The 20,546-nt window shown below is 35.6% G+C and overlaps 2 protein-coding genes across 2 annotated transcripts; one reads left to right on the forward strand and one right to left on the reverse strand.

Annotated features, from left to right (window-relative positions):
* Nucleotides 1–6,467: 6,467 nt before the first annotated feature.
* Nucleotides 6,468–8,443, reverse strand: LOC107016944. Its single transcript, XM_027916610.1, has 3 exons — nt 7,329–8,443; nt 6,623–7,226; nt 6,468–6,563 (listed from the first exon to the last, which is right to left on the reverse strand). The coding sequence occupies exons 1-3, from the start codon at nt 8,441–8,443 to the stop codon at nt 6,468–6,470; spliced, it is 1,815 nt and encodes a 604-aa protein (XP_027772411.1).
* An 8,543-nt stretch (nt 8,444–16,986) lies between these two features.
* Nucleotides 16,987–19,258, forward strand: LOC107017556. The gene is made up of 4 exons (XM_015217729.2): nt 16,987–17,390; nt 18,441–18,495; nt 18,582–18,691; nt 19,071–19,258. The coding sequence occupies exons 1-4, from the start codon at nt 17,242–17,244 to the stop codon at nt 19,072–19,074; spliced, it is 318 nt and encodes a 105-aa protein (XP_015073215.1). The 5' UTR covers nt 16,987–17,241; the 3' UTR covers nt 19,075–19,258.
* The last annotated feature ends 1,288 nt before the right edge of the window (nt 19,259–20,546 follow it).

The raw sequence follows: 20,546 nt of genomic DNA on the forward strand, positions 1-20,546 counted from the left end.
TTCCTTTATAGATTCAGGAGTGGTTTACAGTTCAAGAACATGAGAATAAATTCCTAAACAACTAGACGAATATCTCCAGATGTTGCAGTTGTGTTTGGAATTTGATTCTGCCTTTTTCCTTTTTGTTAGCCTTTACAAGAGTTCTTGAAAAGTTTTTATCAAGTTGCAAAAGCTACCAAAAAGTGTTTAGGAAAGTGTCTTTTGTATTGACAAGTCCCTTTCCTAAACATCTTGCCATTGGTTGGAAAGGTCACACTTTCTGACGCCATCGGGAAGTGTGCACCTACTTTCTGTACTATCTCCAGCTGGCAGTCGACTGGCTCACTCTCACGAGAGCCTGGTACCTCTACTAGGTCCCTGGGTTTGTTTCATCTGCAATACTTCAAACAAGACACCTGCAATACTCAAGTAGAAAACCCGGTACCTTTATGAGGTCCCTAAGTTTGTCAAATCATCAAAACTACAAATAACATTTTCCCCCTTTTTGATGATGACAAACAATGATATGATCTGAAATGATATGATCGTTCCCCCTGACATTGTATTCCCCCTTTCTGTATATTCCCCTTTTTCTGAATATTCCACCTTAATGCATGTTCCCCCTTAATGTATGTTCCCCCTTATTTAGCTACTTACAGTTTACTTCCCCCTTTTGGCATCATAAAAAAGATATGCAGTAAACCATTGAGTCAACCTAAATACTGAACAAGATCAGAGCAAACAGCAATCAAACAGTAGAAGAAAAGCATTCACAAAAGAAACATAGAGAGAACATCGAAGGAATAAAGTAACCAACATGCCATTATAGCATAAATACATTAAAAGCAAACTAAAAATCTATTGACACGATGATTAGCCACAACAAAAAAAGACACAGGGAGGGATTGATTGACAGTTTAGGAAGAGGGGGGAGTCTTGGATAGGGACTGGATAACAAGAGTGAGTCGTGCATTGGCAGCATCATTATCCTTGATGGCCTTTTCTTGCAGGGCAGTTATCTTCGCCTTCAACTCCTTGTTCTCTTTCTCCAGAGCTTGTACAGCTGAAGAACCAGGTCCCTCACTTTGTGCAGTAAGCAGCTCTGCTTTGAGTACAGCAATTTCAGCCTCTTTACTACTCAAACGCACAGTGAGTTCTTCAGTCTCATGTTTAAGCTGATCCAGGTCCTCAAGAAGTTGAGCCATCTTGCTTTTTGGTAAGCCTCTGCCTTCAATACATTCACATTCAAACAAGGTATGCTCAGAGATAGTTTGTTTAACTGTCCCCACCTTTCCAACACCAAGAGGAATCCGAAAATGCTTGAATACTTCAGTGAGAAAGTATCCATACCCCATTCCATGTACTCCTTTCCTCTCAATAACTGTTTTGTGAATGTGTTCAATCATGAGACTAGGAAGACTTAGAGCCTCAAAGCTGCACAGCATCTCCATTACGTACAAGTCAGCAGCAGTAGCAAGTGTTCTCTTTTCAGTGCGAGGGAGAATCACTTTGTTGACAAACTCGAAGACCAGCTGATAGTCACTCTTCATAATTTTCTTATAGATCCCAGCAACCTTGGTTGTGGGAGTCTTAGAAATCATAGATGCAAATTCTGAAGAGCAGGCTTTTCCCTGCACGGACCGGGTCCCCTCTGTAGGCACTCTGAGGATTTTGCCCAACACTTCCTCATTCAAAGAAACAGCAACATTGTTCACACGTGTGAGGAGACTCCCATCTTCCAGAAATTGAACATTGTAATAGAATTCACGAACCTCTTCTTCATGGAGGATGGGGGATTTCTTGTTGAACAGGTGCAGCCAAGACTGGATCTCCACCATGTCATGCAGAGAGTCCATGCCCGGAAGAGTAATAATCCCCATATCAAACACTCTTCCAGCGAGAACTGCTTGTTTCCTCAGACTATCAACTACTTCTTGCAAGTTGACATTCTCAACTTTCCTGGCTTGAGGACCAGGTTCCTGTGTCCGCTTCCTCTTCCTTTCAGATTTCTTCCCTTTTGACTGTGACTTTTCAACCTTCTTTGTAACCCTTTCCCTTTTCTTTTCTGACTTCTTCTTGTTATTTTTCTTTTCAACCTCTTCTCCAGACAACTCAACCAACTTTTCTTTAGGTATCCTAAAATTTGATACCTTGAAGGTTCGTGCACTTCTGACTGCAGCAGCAGATCGTGCACTTGCCTTCAAGGCATCTACCATCAGTTTTTGTGCAGCAGACCTTGTATTAGGTCGTCTCTTAGGAGTCTCCTCCACGACCTTTTCCTTCCCTTTTCGACTTTCCACCTTCCATTTTAATGATGCTTCCTCACTTGCAGATTCAGATGAAGAGGAAGAAGAATACCGCCCTAAATCGGGGGTTTTATCGAAGATGGGTTGAGAAGGCCTTACCTCTTCTCTTTCCAGGGCGTCAGTATGTTCTGCTCTGACCTCTTCTCTCATCATTGCCAGGCTCTCAATCACAAGTTCCTCACTTGCTGCCAGAATATTTGACTCGGAAGCCCTGTGTTTTGGTAGGTCTCCCTCAAACATGTTGTCAGGCAACATGTCTTCACATGGACCAGGTACTGAAGAAGTGTTTAGATCGATAGAGAAGAAAGGGTTGTCCGGAGTATTTTGTGGAGGACTGGGTGGGGGAGGAAGTCTGGCTTGAGCAGTTGTTGGAGAATAGAATGCAAGGGGCTCAATTTCACTAAGGGCATCCAACATTTTCTTAGAAGAAGATGAAGAGGAAGACATGTTTGTGATACTGGAAGGTTTCGTTTAAGAGCAAAAAGGAAGAAGAGGACAGATTTGGCCTTTGAATTTGATAAGCCTTTTGATAAAAGGAGAGAAATAAAGTTAAGAAACAGATGAGAGTTCCAAAAAGAAAAAGGCCTTTTTTAAAAGAAGTGAAAGGGTGCCAGGTCCTTGATTAGATGCGTCGTTTGAGAGAGAAACGATTGGACTGATCGGTCAGAGCAACCGATGACTGACACGTGGCATTTTTCAACGGTCAAAATTTTAGTTTAAATTTAATGTAAAAATGCTAACCTGGACAGGTACCCGGTACCATGATAGAGTTTAACTTCATTCCTTAATTGTTCTAGTCTCTTCTTTTGCTGATCAGGTCCCTACTGAGAGTATACCTACTAAAGATACAAAAAGAGATCTTGTTCAAATATTTAAAATTCACACAAAGGATACCTGCACAGCAATTTTAGCCATCAAGGGAGTTCCACTGTTTGAGGCTAAAGGCATCACTTGGAGATCAACATCCCCAACTTTAACCGATTCCTCTCAAATTGATCCTTGCTGAGAGCCTTGGTGAAAATGTCTGCAATCTGTTCCTCCGTTGGACAATATGTGAGCACAATATTTCCCTTCTCAACATTATCTCTCAAAAAATGATGTCTAACATCAATGTGCTTTGTTCTCTTATGATGGACTGGGTTCTTTCCCATACTAACAGCACTAGTATTGTCACACATAAGAGGAATTGCTTTGATGTGGATTCCAAAATCTTCTAAGTGTTGTCTGATCCACAATAATTGAGAACAACAGGCTGCAGCAGCTACATATTCAGCTTCAGCAGTTGAAAGAGCCACAGAGTTCTGCTTCTTGGTACCCCAAGAGATAAGTGATGATCCAAGGAAATGAGCCATTCCAGAGGTGCTCTTCCTGTCAACTTGATAGCCTGCAAAATCAGCATCTGCAAAACCAACTAAATCAAAAGTATCACCTGCAGGATAGAAGAGAACCAGGTCCCCTGTTTTCTTCAAGTATCTAAGAATACGTTTTGCAGCCTTCAGGTGTGAATCACGAGGACATGCTTGAAACCTGGCACACATTCCAACACTATACACAATATCAGGCCTGCTAGCAGTTAGATATAACAAGGAGCCAATGATTCCTCTGTACATTGTCTGATTCACAAGGGGATCAGATTCTTCTACTATCATCTTGGAATTTGTTCCCATAGGAGTATCAATAGGTTTAGAATCAACCATATTGAATTTCTTCAGCAGCTCTTTGATATACTTCTCCTGGCATATTGAAATCCCGTTTGATGATTGCTTGATTTGCAGCCCCAGGAAGAATGTCAACTCACCCATCATACTCATTTCAAACTCCCTTCCCATCAGTGATGAGAATTCTTCACAGAGATATTCTGAAGTAGCTCCAAAGATTATGTCATCCACATAGACTTGAATGATAAGCAATTCTTGTTCTCTTTTTAATAGGAACAAAGTATTGTCTATCTTGCCTCTTTTGAAACCATTCTTCAGCAGAAACTTTGACAACCTTTCATACCATGCTCTTGGAGCTTGTTTCAGACCATATAGTGCCTTATTCAATCTGAACACATGATTTGGCAGCTCTGCATCTTCAAAGCCAGGTGGTTGCTTGACATACACCTCCTCCTTGAGATCTCCATTCAGAAATGCACTCTTCACATCCATTTGATACAGCTTGAACCCCATAAAAGCAGCAAAAGCTATTAGGATTCTAATAGCTTCCATTCTGGCAACAGGTGCAAAAGTCTCATCATAGTCAATTCCTTCTTCTTGATTGTATCCTTGCACCACCAGCCTGGATTTATTTCTAGTAATCACTCCATTTTCATCAAGTTTGTTTCTGAATACCCACCTAGTTCCTATTATAGTTCTGCCTTCAGGTCGAGGAACCAGGTACCATACCTTACTTCTTTCAAACTGATGGAGTTCTTCTTGCATAGAATTGATCCAGTCTGCATCACCTAATGCTTCTTTAACATTCTTAGGCTCAATAGATGATATGAATGCTGAGAATGCAACTAGATTTCTTGTTTTTGATCTAGTTTGAATTCCAGAATTCAAGGGAGAAATGAGATTATCAAGAGGATGAGATGAACTATGCTTCCATCCTGACTTTGCAGCAGACTGAGTTTGCAGATCAGCATGATCTTCTTCATCAGGAGTGACGTCATCTTCTGGAGAGTCTGATGTACTCTGGCTGGAGTTTTGAGTAGAACCAGGTACCTTATCATCCTGTTCAACCTCAGCATCCTCTTCAGGTGGACTGTGATTCTGATCGTCACAATCATAATTCAGTTGTTGATCTGCATCAGTTTCAGCACCTTCAATCTTCTTGGATGTTAGCATTTTGAGTATATCATCATCATCATTTGATCCATCATTCTTCAAGCTTCCATTTTCATCAAAAACAACATGAATGCTTTCTTCAATGCATTGTGTTCGTTTGTTGAATATTCTGTAAGCTTTGCTGGATGAAGAATATCCAACAAATACTCCTTCATCACTTCTGGGATCAAATTTTCCCAGATCATCTTTCCCATTATTCAGCACAAAGCATCTGCATCCAAAAGCTCTAAGATAGTTCAGCATTGGCTTCCTGTTGTTGAGCAGTTCGTATGGAGTCTTGTTCAACACAGCTCTTATTAGACACCTGTTGGTAACATGACATGCTGTGTTAACAGCTTCAGCCCAGAAACTTTGAGGAAGATTTGATTCAATAATCATAGTTCTGGCAATGTTCACCAAGGTTCTGTTCTTTCTCTCCACCACTCCATTTTGTTGAGGAGTTCTTGGAGCAGAGAAGTTGTGGCTTGTACCATTTTCCATACAGAATCTATCCAATGTCGAGTTTTCAAACTCTGTCCCATGATCAGATCTAATGCTGCACACAACTTGATTCAATTTGGTTTGAATCATTTTGAAGAAAACCACCAGCTCATCCGCTGTATCTGCCTTTGATCTCAAAAATCTCGTCCAGGTGTATCTTGAATAGTCATCAACAATCACCAAGATGTATTTCTTGCCATTTCTGCTTTGAACCTTCAAGGGTCCACAAAGGTCCATGTGAAGCAGCTCTAAAGTTCTTGATGATGTTACCTGATTCTTGGGCTTGAATGATGATCTGATTTGCTTTCCTTTAACACAAGCTTCACATATTTTATTTTCAGCAAACTTCATTTTGGGCAACCCTCGGACCAGGTCCTTTGAAATCAACTTATTCAATAAAGATGAACTCACATGTCCCAGCCTACGATGCCAGAGATCAGCATTTTCATTTTGAGCACTGAGACATGTTAAGTCATCTCCATGAGAGATTTCCAAGTTTGCCACATACATATTTTTACTTCTGTGTGCAGTGAGAATTACCTTGTTTGTAGTCAAACTCACCACAGTGCATTTTTCAGAAGTAAATTTGACCTCATTTCCTTTGTCACAGATTTGTGACACACTTAGCAAGCTGTACTTCAATCCATCCACATGGTAAACATTGTCAATTGAATCTTCAAGAGATCTTCCTACTTTGCCAACTCCCAAAATGTACCCCTTCTTGCCATCACCAAATGAGACACCTCCTCCTTGGAGGGTCTTGAGTGAGAGGAAGTTCTTTACATCACCAGTCATATGTTTAGAGCAGCCACTATCCATATACCAACATTGACTGCTGCTCCTCTCACTCACCTGCACCAAAAATCACTTGTTAAGCTTGGGAACCCATTTCAGCTTGAGTTCCCAGTAGGCAGACAAAGGAGTGATCAGATAGTTCTTGGTCCAATATGGTAGACTTTGAATCTTTCTAACAAAAGACCTAGGAGCATGAACAGATTTTTTCTTTGAAAATCTGTGAGTTGAGACAGGCTCTGTAGGACCAGGTCTCTCATTTGGTGCATTTTGTCTTTCAGCATAATTAGAGTATCTTTCACATGAGTTTCTCCAATTAACACACTCATTCTTCAAATGTCCATTCTTACCACAATGCAAACACAACAGATTGTCAGACACAAACACATACTTACTATGAGGATTATAAGGAGGACTTATGTTCAGACTTCCTAGTCCTTTCTTATTAAAATTACTCTGATTTGTCACATTTGACAGCAACTTTGAGGATTTGGTCCACTTAAGAGATTTTTCAAGTTCCTCCTTAAGTTTCACAATATCCTGTTCTAATTTGTTATTCTTTTCAAGTGACAACCTGAGATTTGTCTCAGAGTTCTTCAATTTTTCATGAATTTCAGCTTGCAATCCATTTGGCTTTCCATTCAGCTTTTCAGCTTCTTCAGTAAACTGACACAACTGATTCTTAAGTTCAGAGTTATTTAACTCTAGAGACGCCATTCTTGACATTGTGTCTTCAAATTGACCTTTGTTTTCAGTTAAAATTTCAAGTTCAACAATCATGGTATCTCTTTCAGATGTTAACTCTATCACAGAATCTAACATGACTTTTGCCAAGGTTCTCAATTTTTTAAGAGAATATTTATCCAAGTCATTTTTCATGTCAAGAAGAGTTACCTGATTGTCTTCTTCTTCATTTTCTGTGTGTGCCATGAGAGCAAACATTTCATTGAAGACAGTTCCCTCCTCATGCACAGCAACCATTGACACATCCTTTGGCTCATCAGGATCTTCTGAGTCACTAGAAGAATCCCCCCATGCAGCAAGAGCCCTTTTTACAACCATATCAGCAGCAGCTTTACGATCTCTGTTACCAGGTACCAGGTCCCTTCTGTTTTCCTTGTCACCCCTGTGTTTTTGATGTTCCTTGTTTTCATTCTTAAGCAAAGGACACTCTCTGATGAAATGCCCAGATTTTCCACACTTGTAGCAAGTATCACCTTGAGCAGCATTTCGAGTCCCATTAGTTCCCTTTTTATAAATTTTGTTTCTCCTCACAATTTTTTGAAATCTACTAATGAGGTATGCCATATCATCATCATCACTTGAATCTTCATCTGATTTATACTTTAGCATCAATGACTTGTCCTTCTTGGCTTCCTTCTTTGACAAATCATAGTTTCGATTCATCTCATGTGTTTTCAGATTACCAATCAAAGCATCCATAGTCAGCACCTTCAAGTCCTTGGCTTCTGTAATGGCATCAACTTTGCTCTCCCAAGACTTTGGAAGAATTCGAAGCACTTTCCTGACTTGTTTGGTCATGCTTATAGGTTCACCCAGACTTCGCAGCTCATTTGTAATGGAAGACAGCTTGGTGAACATGTCATGTATTGTTTCTCCTTCCTTCATTTTGAAGTTCTCATATTGTGAGGTAAGCATGTCAATCTTAGATTCTTTGACTTGTTCAGTTCCTTCATGTGCAGTCTTCAAGCAATCCCAAATTTCTTTAGCAGACTCACAGGCTGACACTCTGTTATACTCATCAGGTCCTATCCCACAAACCAGGAGAGTTTTAGCTTTGAAACCTTTTTCAATCTTTTTCCTGTCAGCTTCGTCATATTTCTGCCTAGGCTTTGGAACAGTGATAGTCTTCTCTCCATCCTTTTCATCCATCATCGGAACAAATGGTCCATCCAGTACGATATCCCATAACTCGCTGTCTTCAGCCATGAGGTAGTCATGCATTCTAACTTTCCACCAACTGTAGAAATGTCCATTGAAACGAGGAGGTCTGTGTGACGACTGACCTTCTTCGAGATTTAGTGGAGCAGCCATTCTAGAACAATATCACTTCCTTGGTGTTAACCAAATAGGGAGTGCCTGCTCTGATACCACTTGATAGAATGTATGCCTTTACTTAACAGTAATGGACCAGGTCCCTTACTACACTAATGAGTAAAACAGGAAGTTAAATGCAGTAAAATCAACACAATGATTTTACGTGGAAACCTCCTTGCTTAAGGGAGTAAAACCACGACCTGTCTCACAGGATTTTCAATCGTTTTCACTAATCTTCAAAAGCAAAAGCGAAACACGATTACACCAAACGTAAGAAAGAGTTATCAATCTTACCGTTAAGCAATAGTCCTCTATTGCTCAACAAGCCTAAGTAGAAAAACAATCTACCCACTAAGCTATCCCACCTGGACAACTTAGACTTTGACACAACACACCAATTCCTTTATAGATTCAGGAGTGGTTTACAGTTCAAGAACACGAGAATAAATTCCTAAACAACTAGACGAATATCTCCAGATGTTGCAGTTGTGTTTGGAATTTGATTCTGCCTTTTTCCCTTTTGTTAGCCTTTACAAGAGTTCTTGAAAAGTTTTTATCAAGTTGCAAAAGCTACCAAAAAGTGTTTAGGAAAGTGTCTTTTGTATTGACAAGTCCCTTTCCTAAACATCTTGCCATTGGTTGGAAAGGTCACACTTTCTGACGCCATCGGGAAGTGTGCACCTACTTTCTGTACTATCTCCAGCTGGCAGTCGACTGGCTCACTCTCACGAGAGCCTGGTACCTCTACTAGGTCCCTGGGTTTGTTTCATCTGCAATACTTCAAACAAGACACCTGCAATACTCAAGTAGAAAACCCGGTACCTTTATGAGGTCCCTAAGTTTGTCAAATCATCAAAACTACAAATAACACTCTTGCTTTCCATTTGTTCAAGTTTGTTCTTCAAAAATATTGACTGATCCTTCTATTTCGTGGACGCACGTGACATTCCATAGGAATATTTCTACCATTGGTAACAAGAACTATGGCTCCTAGAGCCAAAGATGACACATCGAACTTGAACACTTCTGTACAACAAGCCTGAACTCAACAAAAGTCCTACTCAAATGAACACACAAAAAACATTAGAAAAAACTAGAAAGCGAAATGCTTCTCCAAACCATTAATTTTCTTGGGACATATATTATAGCAAGGATATAATGAGGTTAGATATAGCCATAAATCTTGTTATCAATTTTTGCTTTGAGAATTTAGGCATCTTGAATTGCTAGCAATGACTTTTTCCCCGTAGAGTCCCTTAATTCTCTATCTGACCACATTGAATCCTCGTCATTGTATATGTTCGAAGCAAATTTATGGTTTCGGAGAAGTTTCCTGCTTTCCAGTCTTTTAATTCATTTTTTGTGTTCAATTGAGCTGGACCTTTGTTGAGTTCAGGCATGTGTACAGAAGTGTTTCCGTTCGATGCGTCATCTTCTGCTCCAGAAGCCATGGTTTTTGTTACCAATTCTAGAGATATGTCTATGGAAGAAAGGCAGAACGACACGCGTCTCCACAGAAATAGAAGGATCCTCAATGGTCCTATAGTTTCCCTTTCTAGACCCTCTCACAACATTTCTGAAGAACAAATTGGGATAAATGGAAAGTACGAGTACTTCTGTGGAACAAGTCACTTTCTTCCATGGTAGCATCTGAAGTTTCTTGGTTTCCATTTGTTCAAGTTTATTCTTCAGAAATGTTGATGATTCTTCTATTTCTGTGGATACACGTGACATTCTACCTTTCTTCCATAGGTAAACTTCTACCATTGGTAACAAGACCTATGGCTCCTAGAGAAGAAGATGACACATTGAACTTGAACACTTACGTACCACATGCCTGAACTCAACAAAAGTCCTACAACACACACAAAAAAAACAAATTAAAAAAAGACTAGAAAGCGGAATGCTTCTCCAAACTATAAATTTGCTTAGGACATATATTACGGCGAGGATATAACGAGGTCAGATATAGAATTAAGGGATAGTAGTCCTTCCTAGAAACTCAAAATGCCTAAATTCTCAAATCTAACTCATGAAAGAGAAGAAATTGATAACCAAATTAGCCCCCCTAGAAAGTTGTTTAGGGTGTAATAGCTACAGGAATGCATTTCTATTATGAACTTAAACTCATTAAAAAAAAAAATAGGCAAAAGAAAAGCAAAACATGAATTTAAACGATATGAAGTTCAGAAAACATTTGTTGAAGTGTTCAACTTTCTATCACCAAGGATTTGTGTTGTTCATATCAAAGTAGAGTGACGACTCTTTAAGCGGAACATAGAAGAAAAAGGGGAATTACAATCCTATTTTGCTGAACAATTAAACACAAATCTAATTACACGAAAGCAAAAATACAGAACATACCTAAAAATAGTTGGCAACTTACATGGGCAAATTAAAGCTTGACAAATTTGAGAATTAAGCGTAGTAGAATGATGGTGGATATGAAGCTGTAACGCATACGTAAGAAATCACAGCAAGAACGGCACGACAGAGAAATCTACTCACCACATTGAAAAAATAGATAAGTTACCTTAAATATCAACCCTAGCGACAAAATGGGAAAAAACTTAATACAATAGAGGGAGAAAGCTTACCAAAAAATCCACTGACAAATAGAGATTAGAGAGATGTCTGTTGAACATCGGATTTGTGCCCTTTTGAGTCAAAACTTGAGGAATTAAAAATATGACTTGATATAAGAGTAGTTTTATTTTCTTTCTAAAATTTCAACTTTTGTGTTTTTGAGCTCCAACTCACACCAATTTTTACACTAAATTTGGTTTGTGAATGGTGTTACATCAAATTTGGTATAACACTATTTATCACAATAATTCACTTTTTGAATGTTTTAATATTTTTTCATTATACAAATTTTTAATTACATTATATAAATTGTATGTTTTAATTAAATCTCTTGTATATTAAATTATTTTTATGTAATATTTTTATAATATTAATTTAGATACAAAATTTAGCTTTTTTATGAATTAATATTTTCTATATATGACTTTGATAAAAAATGAATTTATGTTAATTCTACTATAAATTATAATTGGACATAACTGCAATTAAACCTTCACAAAAATTAAAAAAATGCAAATATGTTATTTTTGTAACAAATAATCATATATTTATATAAAAGAGAACCTTAGGCCCGCCTATGTGGCGCAACCACAAACTATGATTCTCTTTTAACTTATTTATTTTCAAAATTAGCCTTCCCTTTCATGAAAATTTGTGAATTTTATGAAAATTTTCAACTTTTACAAAAAGTTATGACTTTTTGTGAAAAGTTCGACTTTTACAAAAAAAAAGTTATTTTTGAAAAGTTTGACTTTTACAAAAAAAATTGTAACTTTTTATGAAAAGTTGCGACTTTTACGAAGAGTTGCGACTTTGATAAAGATTTTCAACTTGAATGAAGTGTTGCGATTTTTATGAAGAGTTGCGACTTTTATAAATAATTGTGACTTTTTTGTCTATAAATAGAGGGATATCCTCTCATTTTAAAACAACAAAAATTCTGAACTTCTTCTTATTCTACAGAATTATATATATTCATGTACTTTGCTCATGTTAAGTGACTGATTGACACCATTGTTTTTGTATCAACACACTTGTGACTAGAATCACTCTATCATGAGAGGATCTATTCCTTTAAACTTCGGGTAGTAGAATGGACTAATTTCCTTAAGGGAACGATACATTCAGTGGGCTTGATTTTTTCTTAATGTTTCATTTTATTATTACAGATTCTGATATGTTTTTTATAGTTCCTAATTTATGCTTATTTTATTAATTTTTTTACTTTTGTGTACATATTTTAAACTTTGTTGTTTATGTTTATGTTTTTGATTATTATGTTGAAGTAAATATATGTTAATAAAGATTTTAATGTAATCATTAGACTATTGGTGTCATGTAGATTAGAATTCTTAAACTTGTAAAACAAATGACTTTAATTTTTATAGAATTTTCAGTGGCTAAAAGATCCATGAGATGTGCAACAAAGGACTTTAAGTGTTCAAAAGTCAGGGTGGTTCAACACTACCTTGGAGTTTTATTTATTCAAATTTCTATCTTATCGAGGTATTCAATCGATTAGTGACATTTAAAAAATAATGGAATGTAGTGGTGGATGGTAAGTATTGTACTCAACCTTAATCAAATGTTTGGGGTTCAAATGTTATGTTGGAGTCAATGAATTACCCCTGAAAGTAGGATGAATCTACATTAATGAAATATAAAAGAAATAATTACCTCCTTATAAACTTTAGATAAAAAGTCCCAAAAACAATAAGGTTTTGACCATATTGAGCAAAACATAACCAATAAAATATGTATGTTAGCTATCAAAGTAGTGTCATCGACTGTGTATGATTTTGAATAAGAAACCTGCTAAGACATCATTTAATCTAAATTATTTCAACAACATATAAGATATATGTTTTTATATTTTAGTTAACTTATCAAGTACGCAACTAATTATATAAGATGTATAATATTTATATTTTGTATGTAGCGGCCTTGAGTAGGAGAAAAACTCTCGCAATTGATGAATATAATCTTTTTACAACTTGTTCAAAATACAAATATAGACAGTAAAACAATTACATATCTTCTATAAAGACTTTGGTGATAACAACTACAGTAAAATGAAGAACTAATAACAATATTTGTAAACACTTAGAATCAAATCTTTTTTGTTTTAAGATTAAAAAAACATTTAATTTCATCTTAGGATTAAATATTCTTGATAATTTGTTGTAGGTTGTAGCTTCTCAAAACACATGTATTATCATATGCTCAGAAGTAGATTATTGATAAAGTTCACTACCGCGAGAAGCGCGGGCAATTTACCTAGTACAATGTACTTAAAAATAACCAGAAATAACAAACATTCAACAAAGTAGTAATTGACATTCACGAATAATATATGGTGAATGTTTTTAAAAAAATTGTTTTATGAAATGGGAAAATAAATGAAATAAGAATTAAGTAACGGACAAGGGCCTAAAATACCCTTAAAGTATTGAAAATGGTACAAAATTACCCTTCATCCACCTATTGGCTCCAAAATGTCCTTTTCATCCACCTATTGGCTCCAAAATACCCTTGCCATCCACCTTTGGGTTCAAAATTGACCATTTTTTAATTGTTTTAAAATTGAACTCTTTAAATATTTTTTGAAATACTTCGCGTTCAACTATTAATTATAAATTTAATTTATTAATATAATTTATAAACCAATCCACTATCCACTCATTACTAACTAAACCTCACTCAATTAATAATTCAATTATAATATCAAAATCGTCATAAACACTACTAAAGCACGATGAAATTATAGATTACTGAAAATGACATTCAAAATTATTCTAGTCCGAATTGAACCCCCAATTAAATTTAGGTTGAGCCGCTTATTTAGGAGGACACTTTCTTTCAAAATTGAATTAGAAATTTATGATTAAAGATAAAGAAATAATACATCCTAATTAATTCATGCACTTTTTTTAAATATAATTTTATAAATATTTATGATTTATTTTAAAACCTTTAATATATTATTTTGAAAAAAAGTTACCTATGAAGTAACATCACATAATTGAGACGTAAGAATAATTAAGATGAACATAGTCAGACTTTTAAGTTTATCGGTGATTTTTATTTAGCCACTTGAATGTATGATAATTTACTTCTATAATTTTTAAAAACACTCAATTGGCAGTAGGTTGCATTAATAATGTGACGGGTTCATTAATTTAGAGGGATTTAATCAGTAATGGGTGGGTAGTGGATTGATTTATAAATTACACTAATAAGTTAAATTATAACAAATAGTTGAGCGCCACGTATTTAAAAAAATATTTAAATAGTTTAAATATAAAACCGTTAAATAAGTGGTCAATTTTGAACCAAAAGGTGGATGACAAGGGTATTTTGGACCCAATAGGTGGATGGGAAGGGCATTTTGGAGCCAATAGGTGGATGAAGGGTAATTTTGTACCATTTTCAATACTTTGAGGGTATTTTGGGCCCTTTTCCGATTAAGTAATTGTTATAAAATATTTGTATTATAGTGAATGTCTATCACGTAGAGTCCTTTTATGATATGGTTAAGAGTCCTATTTGGCGACCAAGTTAGATTTTTCCTATAAATAGAGGCGTCCTCTTTATTGTAAAATCATCCCTCAAGAGAAATAATAAGTCTTCTATTCTCTCTACTTTCTTCTCCTTATTTTATAATTTCATAACACATTATCAACACGAGACTCTACTTTCTCAAAAAGTGAAGGTTAGGTTTGAAGAATTAATAAGGTATTATATATTTTTTTGTTATTAATTTTAATGGTCAATCTTACGAAACTAGAGTTCATTGCCCTTCAAAGTTCGGGCAGGAGCTACCTCTCATGGGTGTTGGATGTTGAAATCCACCCTGATGCAATAGGTCTTGGAGACACCATAAAAGAAGAAAATAAGGCATCAAAGCAAAACTGTGACGAGCAACGATATTCTTGCGTCATCATCTTGACGAGATTCTGAAAATCGAATATCAGACAGTTAAGGATCCACTTGTTTTGTGGAAAAGCCTAAAAGAAAGATATGACCACTTGAAGATGGTCATACATCCAAAGACACAATATGATTGGATGTAGCTAAGGCTACAAGTCTTTAAGTCTTTACATGAATATAATTCTGCCATATTTAGAATCACTTCTCAGTTGAAATTATGTGAAGAAACGGTTAGTGAGATTGATATGATGGAAAAGAAATTCTCCACTTTTCATGCCTCAAATGTGCTCTAGCAACAACAATAATGAGAGAAAGGTTTCAAAAAGTATTCTGAACTAATTTCTCATTTTCTTGTGGCTGAGCAAAATAATGATTTATTAATGAAAAAACATGAGAATCGGCCTACTGGATCTGAACCACTTCCTGAAGTGAATGAGCGTACGTCCACCATGCTAGGCGTGGAAAAGGTCGCGGCCCTAATAGTGGTCGTGAACATGGATGTGGTCGTGATTATGGTCAAGAACGTAATTCTTTTTCTGGTGTTAATCATTCATCAAATAAGAATCACAATCAAAAGGAAAAAAGAAAGGATGAGAAACCTGAAGCAACTAGGGAAGGTTGTTTTTGATGTGGTGGAAGAGGTCATTATGCACGTGATTGTCGTACTCCCAAACACTTGATTGAGCTTTATCAAGATTCGTTAAAGAAGAAAGAGAAAAATCCTGAGGCAAATTTTATCTCTGAAAATCAAGTTGACATCACGCACTTGGATATGACAGATGTCTTCGCACATCCTGAAGGAAAGATAAATCACTTAATTAGTGATGGATCTGTGAACATGGAAGAGTGATTTTTTTATGGTAGTAGTTATTAATAAATTTCATGTAATGATAGTTGTTTATATGAGTATTAATATTTTAAATTAACTTAGTCATATTTTTGTAGTTCATTAGTTTGTTCCATCTTAATTAAATAATATATATTTTTCATTGATTTACTAATATGATTCTAATATGATAGTGTTAGGCAAATACTAAACTTTATCACGTGTTTGTATTATATTAGGTCTTTAACTTGATCTAATGTTAAAAACATACAATCTGTTATTAACTAGGATTTATCATGTGTTTGTATTATATTTAGGTCTTTAACTAGGATTAAATAATGATTTTTATTTTATTTTCTCCTAACAACTCATTTTTTACTTAGAGAAAGCAATAAATTAAAGCTCAATTTCTAATATTTAATTATTAATTTATTACTTTGAATATATTTTACCTTTTTGACAACACTAATATTTAATATATATTTATTTTGTGTATGTCATTTCATGTGAAGATATGGATAATTCAAAAAACATATTATCAAAATATGAAGACATTTGCTTGATTGAGTCAGGTACAACACATACAATATTCAAAAATAAGAAAGATTTTTCTCATTTAAGTATGTGAAAAATAAATGTTACTACAATTTTCGGTAGTACTAATATGTTGAGAGTTTTGGAAGAGTCATTGTAATTTTGCCAAAGGGAACTAATCTCATCTTGATCCATATTCTTCTATTTGTGATACTACTAGAAACATGTCTGTAGCAACAATTATTTAGCAATAATTAAATATGTGTTGCAATAGAGACTCATTCGCAACAGTTATAACCTTTGCAATAAACTGGACCTAATGAAACACTTTGAGAATTAAGCCGTTGCCATAGTATCTTTATATTGCAATGGTTCGTACATATTGTCGCCTTAGGTACTTTATGGCAACAGCTCCGCCAATTATTTTTCCTCAATTATTTCCGTCCACTTATTTCACTACACCTACCAAAAGTTTTTTTCTTTAATAAAATGTAAAAGTCAAATAAAAGAGTCTCATTTTTAATCCAAATCGTTGATCTCTCGTATTCAATCTCAGCCTTACATCTCATTAAAAATCAACGATCTAGATCAAAATAATTGGTTTACCTATTTTAATCTACCAAGAGCAAAACCCTTAAAATAAATTCCACTCCCCACCCTTCACCATAGCAGCGGCCCCCGCTCTCTCTTCTCCTTCCCTCCCCGTCGCTGCTTCCCTTTTCTACCCCGGCGAGAAACAATAGCCAGAAGCTCCAGCGAGCAGGCTCCATTGACGAAAACAACAATCTCCAGCCAGCAAGCTCAAGGCAGCGTCACCTCTTTCTCTCTTCCAGCAAGGACGAGAGAACAACAACACCAGCTGCCGGCGATATCCCTAGCGCCTCCCTCCATTCTTTTCTCTTTTCCAGTAACTCCGGCCATGGCCAGCAGCAGCACGGAGATAGACAGCGTCTGGTCTTCTCTTTTTCATTCTCCAATCAGCGAGCTACGAGGAAGCAACTCCAAAACAGACGCCTTCTCCTCCGAAGAGTCGAGCTCTGGACAACAGCTACAAGACTACAATAACAAGTAAGAAAGCTAAAAAATCTCCGACAAATTTCTCAAATTTTAAATCTGTACGGATATGTTCCTTCTCACCGAATTTCTACTAGTCTTTTCATTGTTTGGAAAATGCTTAGTTTCATGATTTAGCTAAGTTCTTACTGATTCGTTTTTGTGAGCATATTTTGATATTTTTTGCTGATAAGCATTGTTAGAGTTCAATGTTTTCATCACTATGCCCTCTGTTCTTTGTGATGAACTGTCTATGTTAATTTACATTCTAGTCACAGGAGATGATTATCAACTGTTATTTGATTTTTTTCTTGCCCCTTGCTGACTGTAAACTACTATCATGTTACCCTTTAATTACTCGATAATTGTGATTTTCCAATGAATTTGGGGGAACTTATTGCGTTGTCTTAATCGATTCTGTCCTTGAATAGCAGATTGGGTACTTAGCTTAATTATGGCCTTGGCTAATTAAAATACTCACAATCCTCACAAGTTTTTACGGTTGAGTTATATCCAAGGTCCATTTCCATCAGACATGAGTACCGATAGTTCTATCCTAATTCCAAGGTCCATATACCTATGTAGTTATATCAGGTATTACACATCGATATACAGTATTTGATTTGCGAATTGTTATACTTCTTGCCACGGGATAGGCATGACAACCAAGTTGATGTGGAAACACCTGCAACAGAATCCAAACATCTGTTGCCTGAACTCGAGATGTTTTGCTACTTGCTTGTTCTAATATTTCTGATTGATCAAAGAAATACAACGAGGAGAGGCAAAATGGTTGTCTTTTAGTCTTAACTTTGTAACGATAGCTCTAGCTAAACATCATGGAATTATTTAGCATTCGTTTTACCTTCAGGCTAAGGCTTGTTCTTCTAAAAAGTAAGAATTTGTATAACTGCTGATGTTCTTGCATGAAGACTCTACTTATACTACTCTTTAAGCTTTGAGCTTGCTGGTGATCTTGCTGAAATCCGAGGGTAAGTTTGTTCATATTTTTCTTTGGCTATTACTTTTGTGTTCTATCTAATAGGAACTTTTCTTTACCAACAGTAACTTGCTTGCTTTATACCGGAATGCCACAATACACCATAATAAGTTCATTCAGGTTTGTGAGATATGCCTCATCTCTTTGTTGTTTGTTCTATAGTGAAAATTGCTATATCTTATGGCTGGTTTATAACTTATGCACAGGAAACACTTCTTAATTTGTTACTACGAAATGACCTTCACTACAACTTGTATAATCAAGTAGAAAAATTTGTTCAAAAGCCCATCATTTTGAAGCTCTTTCTAACCAATAGGTATGTTTCTAGACCAGATTCTCTAGGGGTGTGTATTCTTTATGGATTTGACTTAGATACACACCAACAAGTCGATAAGTTCATTTACGGTAAGTTCAGATCTTTATTCGCTATGTTTTTATCTATGTTAAGGGAATTAATTGTGATCCTTACAACTTGTGATTTTGGCAAAAGCTTTAAGTGGTTGTGGTAAGAAACCTCTTATTGATTTTGTTCCCTCTTCATCTAAGGGAAATAATATCCCCTAATTGCTTATTGTCTGTCATAATTAGAATGAAGTCGTTTTCTTGTTTGTTTTATATTTGGAGTTATGTGACTTGTTTACCTTTTAATATTTTAACTTCCTCTTTCCTAATTGTTGACCCTTTTGAAATTGTAGGTGAACAAACTGACAAAGAGGGGACGAAAGCATCGAAAACCTTACTTAAAGAGAATTGGTTTATTTATATCTCTACAAACATTCTAGCATTATTTTTACTTTTTGGCCTAATTTTGTGAACTTCAATTAATGCCAACTCTTGAACATTCTAGGACTATTTTTATTTTTGGGCTTAATTTTTGTGAAAATCGATGTATGTTAACTCTTGAATTGTAAATCAAGATTATGTGTTTTCATCTTTAATATATGGATGCTACAAGTTGAAGTACATGTTGGTTTAGTATTTTATATTATTGTATTATAATTTATTTCTAAAGTAAAGAATATACACAATGGCTACAATAACCTACAATAACCATTTAAAAAGTCTACTGCAATAGCTTAATAACATTGTTGCAATAGTTTAGAAGAACCATTGTAATAGCGTAGACCGAGTTGTATAATAAAGTTATTGCAATAGGTCTTTTGCAACGATTCGCAATTGTTGCAACAACCGCAGAAAAGTTTCGTCCTAGACTAAAGAATAACTTTTGCTATAGATAGTGTGTTGTATCGCAACAGGATTATATGCAGCACACCAGTTTCCGTTGCCATAATGCAATTGCAACACTTTTTGAGTCTATGACAATGAGTATTCTTGTGTTGCAACAAACCTATTTTCTAGTAGTGAGCAAGAAGTACAAAAGATTATTCATCTGCGGAAAATTGCAAATCAAATGCTAGACAAATTTACAAATTTGAAAAAAATTACTAAATCACATATTCCTGCAGAGAATGTCCCAATTAGAATTGATCTCCCTATAGGACCATCCACTAGTGTCATAACTAATAAGTCAAAAGCAGCCTAAAGCGTGGTAGACCATTGGGTTCTAAGGATCAAAATCCTAGAAAAAAAGATTAAATGCCAAAATGACACTACGAAAGAATCTCATATGGAAGTTCAAAATTTGAGTAATTCTGATATTCATGAAAGAATCAATGAACTTGAAACTCAAGGAAATATTGAACTATCCATATATTTAAGAGATGTTGAAACTAATTTGAATCGATCAGGAATAGTGGTTGATTATGTATTTGCATATAATATTGGAACAAATATCATACAAGATAATGAGGATCTTGAACCTCAATCTGTTATAGAATGTCAACAAAGAAATGATTGGCCAAAATGGCAAGAAGCAATTCAATCAGAGTTGAATTCACTTGCCAAGCATGAAGTTTTTGGACCTATAGTTCAAACACCTAATGGTATTAAACCTATTGGTTGCAAATGGATTTTTGTGTGAAAAAGAAATAAGAAAAATGAAATACAAATGTATAAAGCATGCCTTGTGTCACAAGGATTTTCTTAAAGGTTTGACGTCAATTATGAAGAGACATACTCACCCGTTATGGATGCAATAACATTGTGTTATCTCATAGTTTCACACTCCATGAGCAACTTGAAATTCAATTGATGGATGTGGTTACAACATA

The sequence above is a fragment of the Solanum pennellii genome, chromosome 4 (genome assembly GCF_001406875.1).
Source record: "Solanum pennellii chromosome 4, SPENNV200".
Taxonomy (NCBI): Eukaryota; Viridiplantae; Streptophyta; class Magnoliopsida; order Solanales; family Solanaceae; genus Solanum; species Solanum pennellii.

Bases quoted from the DNA above. Each gene is read 5' to 3' on its own strand.
- LOC107017556 (XM_015217729.2), top strand. From the start codon at position 17,242: ATGGCCAGCAGCAGCACGGAGATAGACAGCGTCTGGTCTTCTCTTTTT. The intron at 17,391-18,440 runs GTAAGAAAGCTA...CTTTACCAACAG, and splicing joins CTACAAGACTACAATAACAA to TAACTTGCTTGCTTTATACC. The intron at 18,496-18,581 runs GTTTGTGAGATA...ACTTATGCACAG, and splicing joins ACCATAATAAGTTCATTCAG to GAAACACTTCTTAATTTGTT.
- LOC107016944 (XM_027916610.1), bottom strand. From the start codon at position 8,443: ATGGCTGCTCCACTAAATCTCGAAGAAGGTCAGTCGTCACACAGACCT. The intron at 7,227-7,328 runs GTTTGCTCTCAT...TAAAAAATTGAG, and splicing joins GGAACTGTCTTCAATGAAAT to AACCTTGGCAAAAGTCATGT. The intron at 6,564-6,622 runs GTCTCAACTCAC...GTCTTTTGTTAG, and splicing joins GACCTGGTCCTACAGAGCCT to AAAGATTCAAAGTCTACCAT.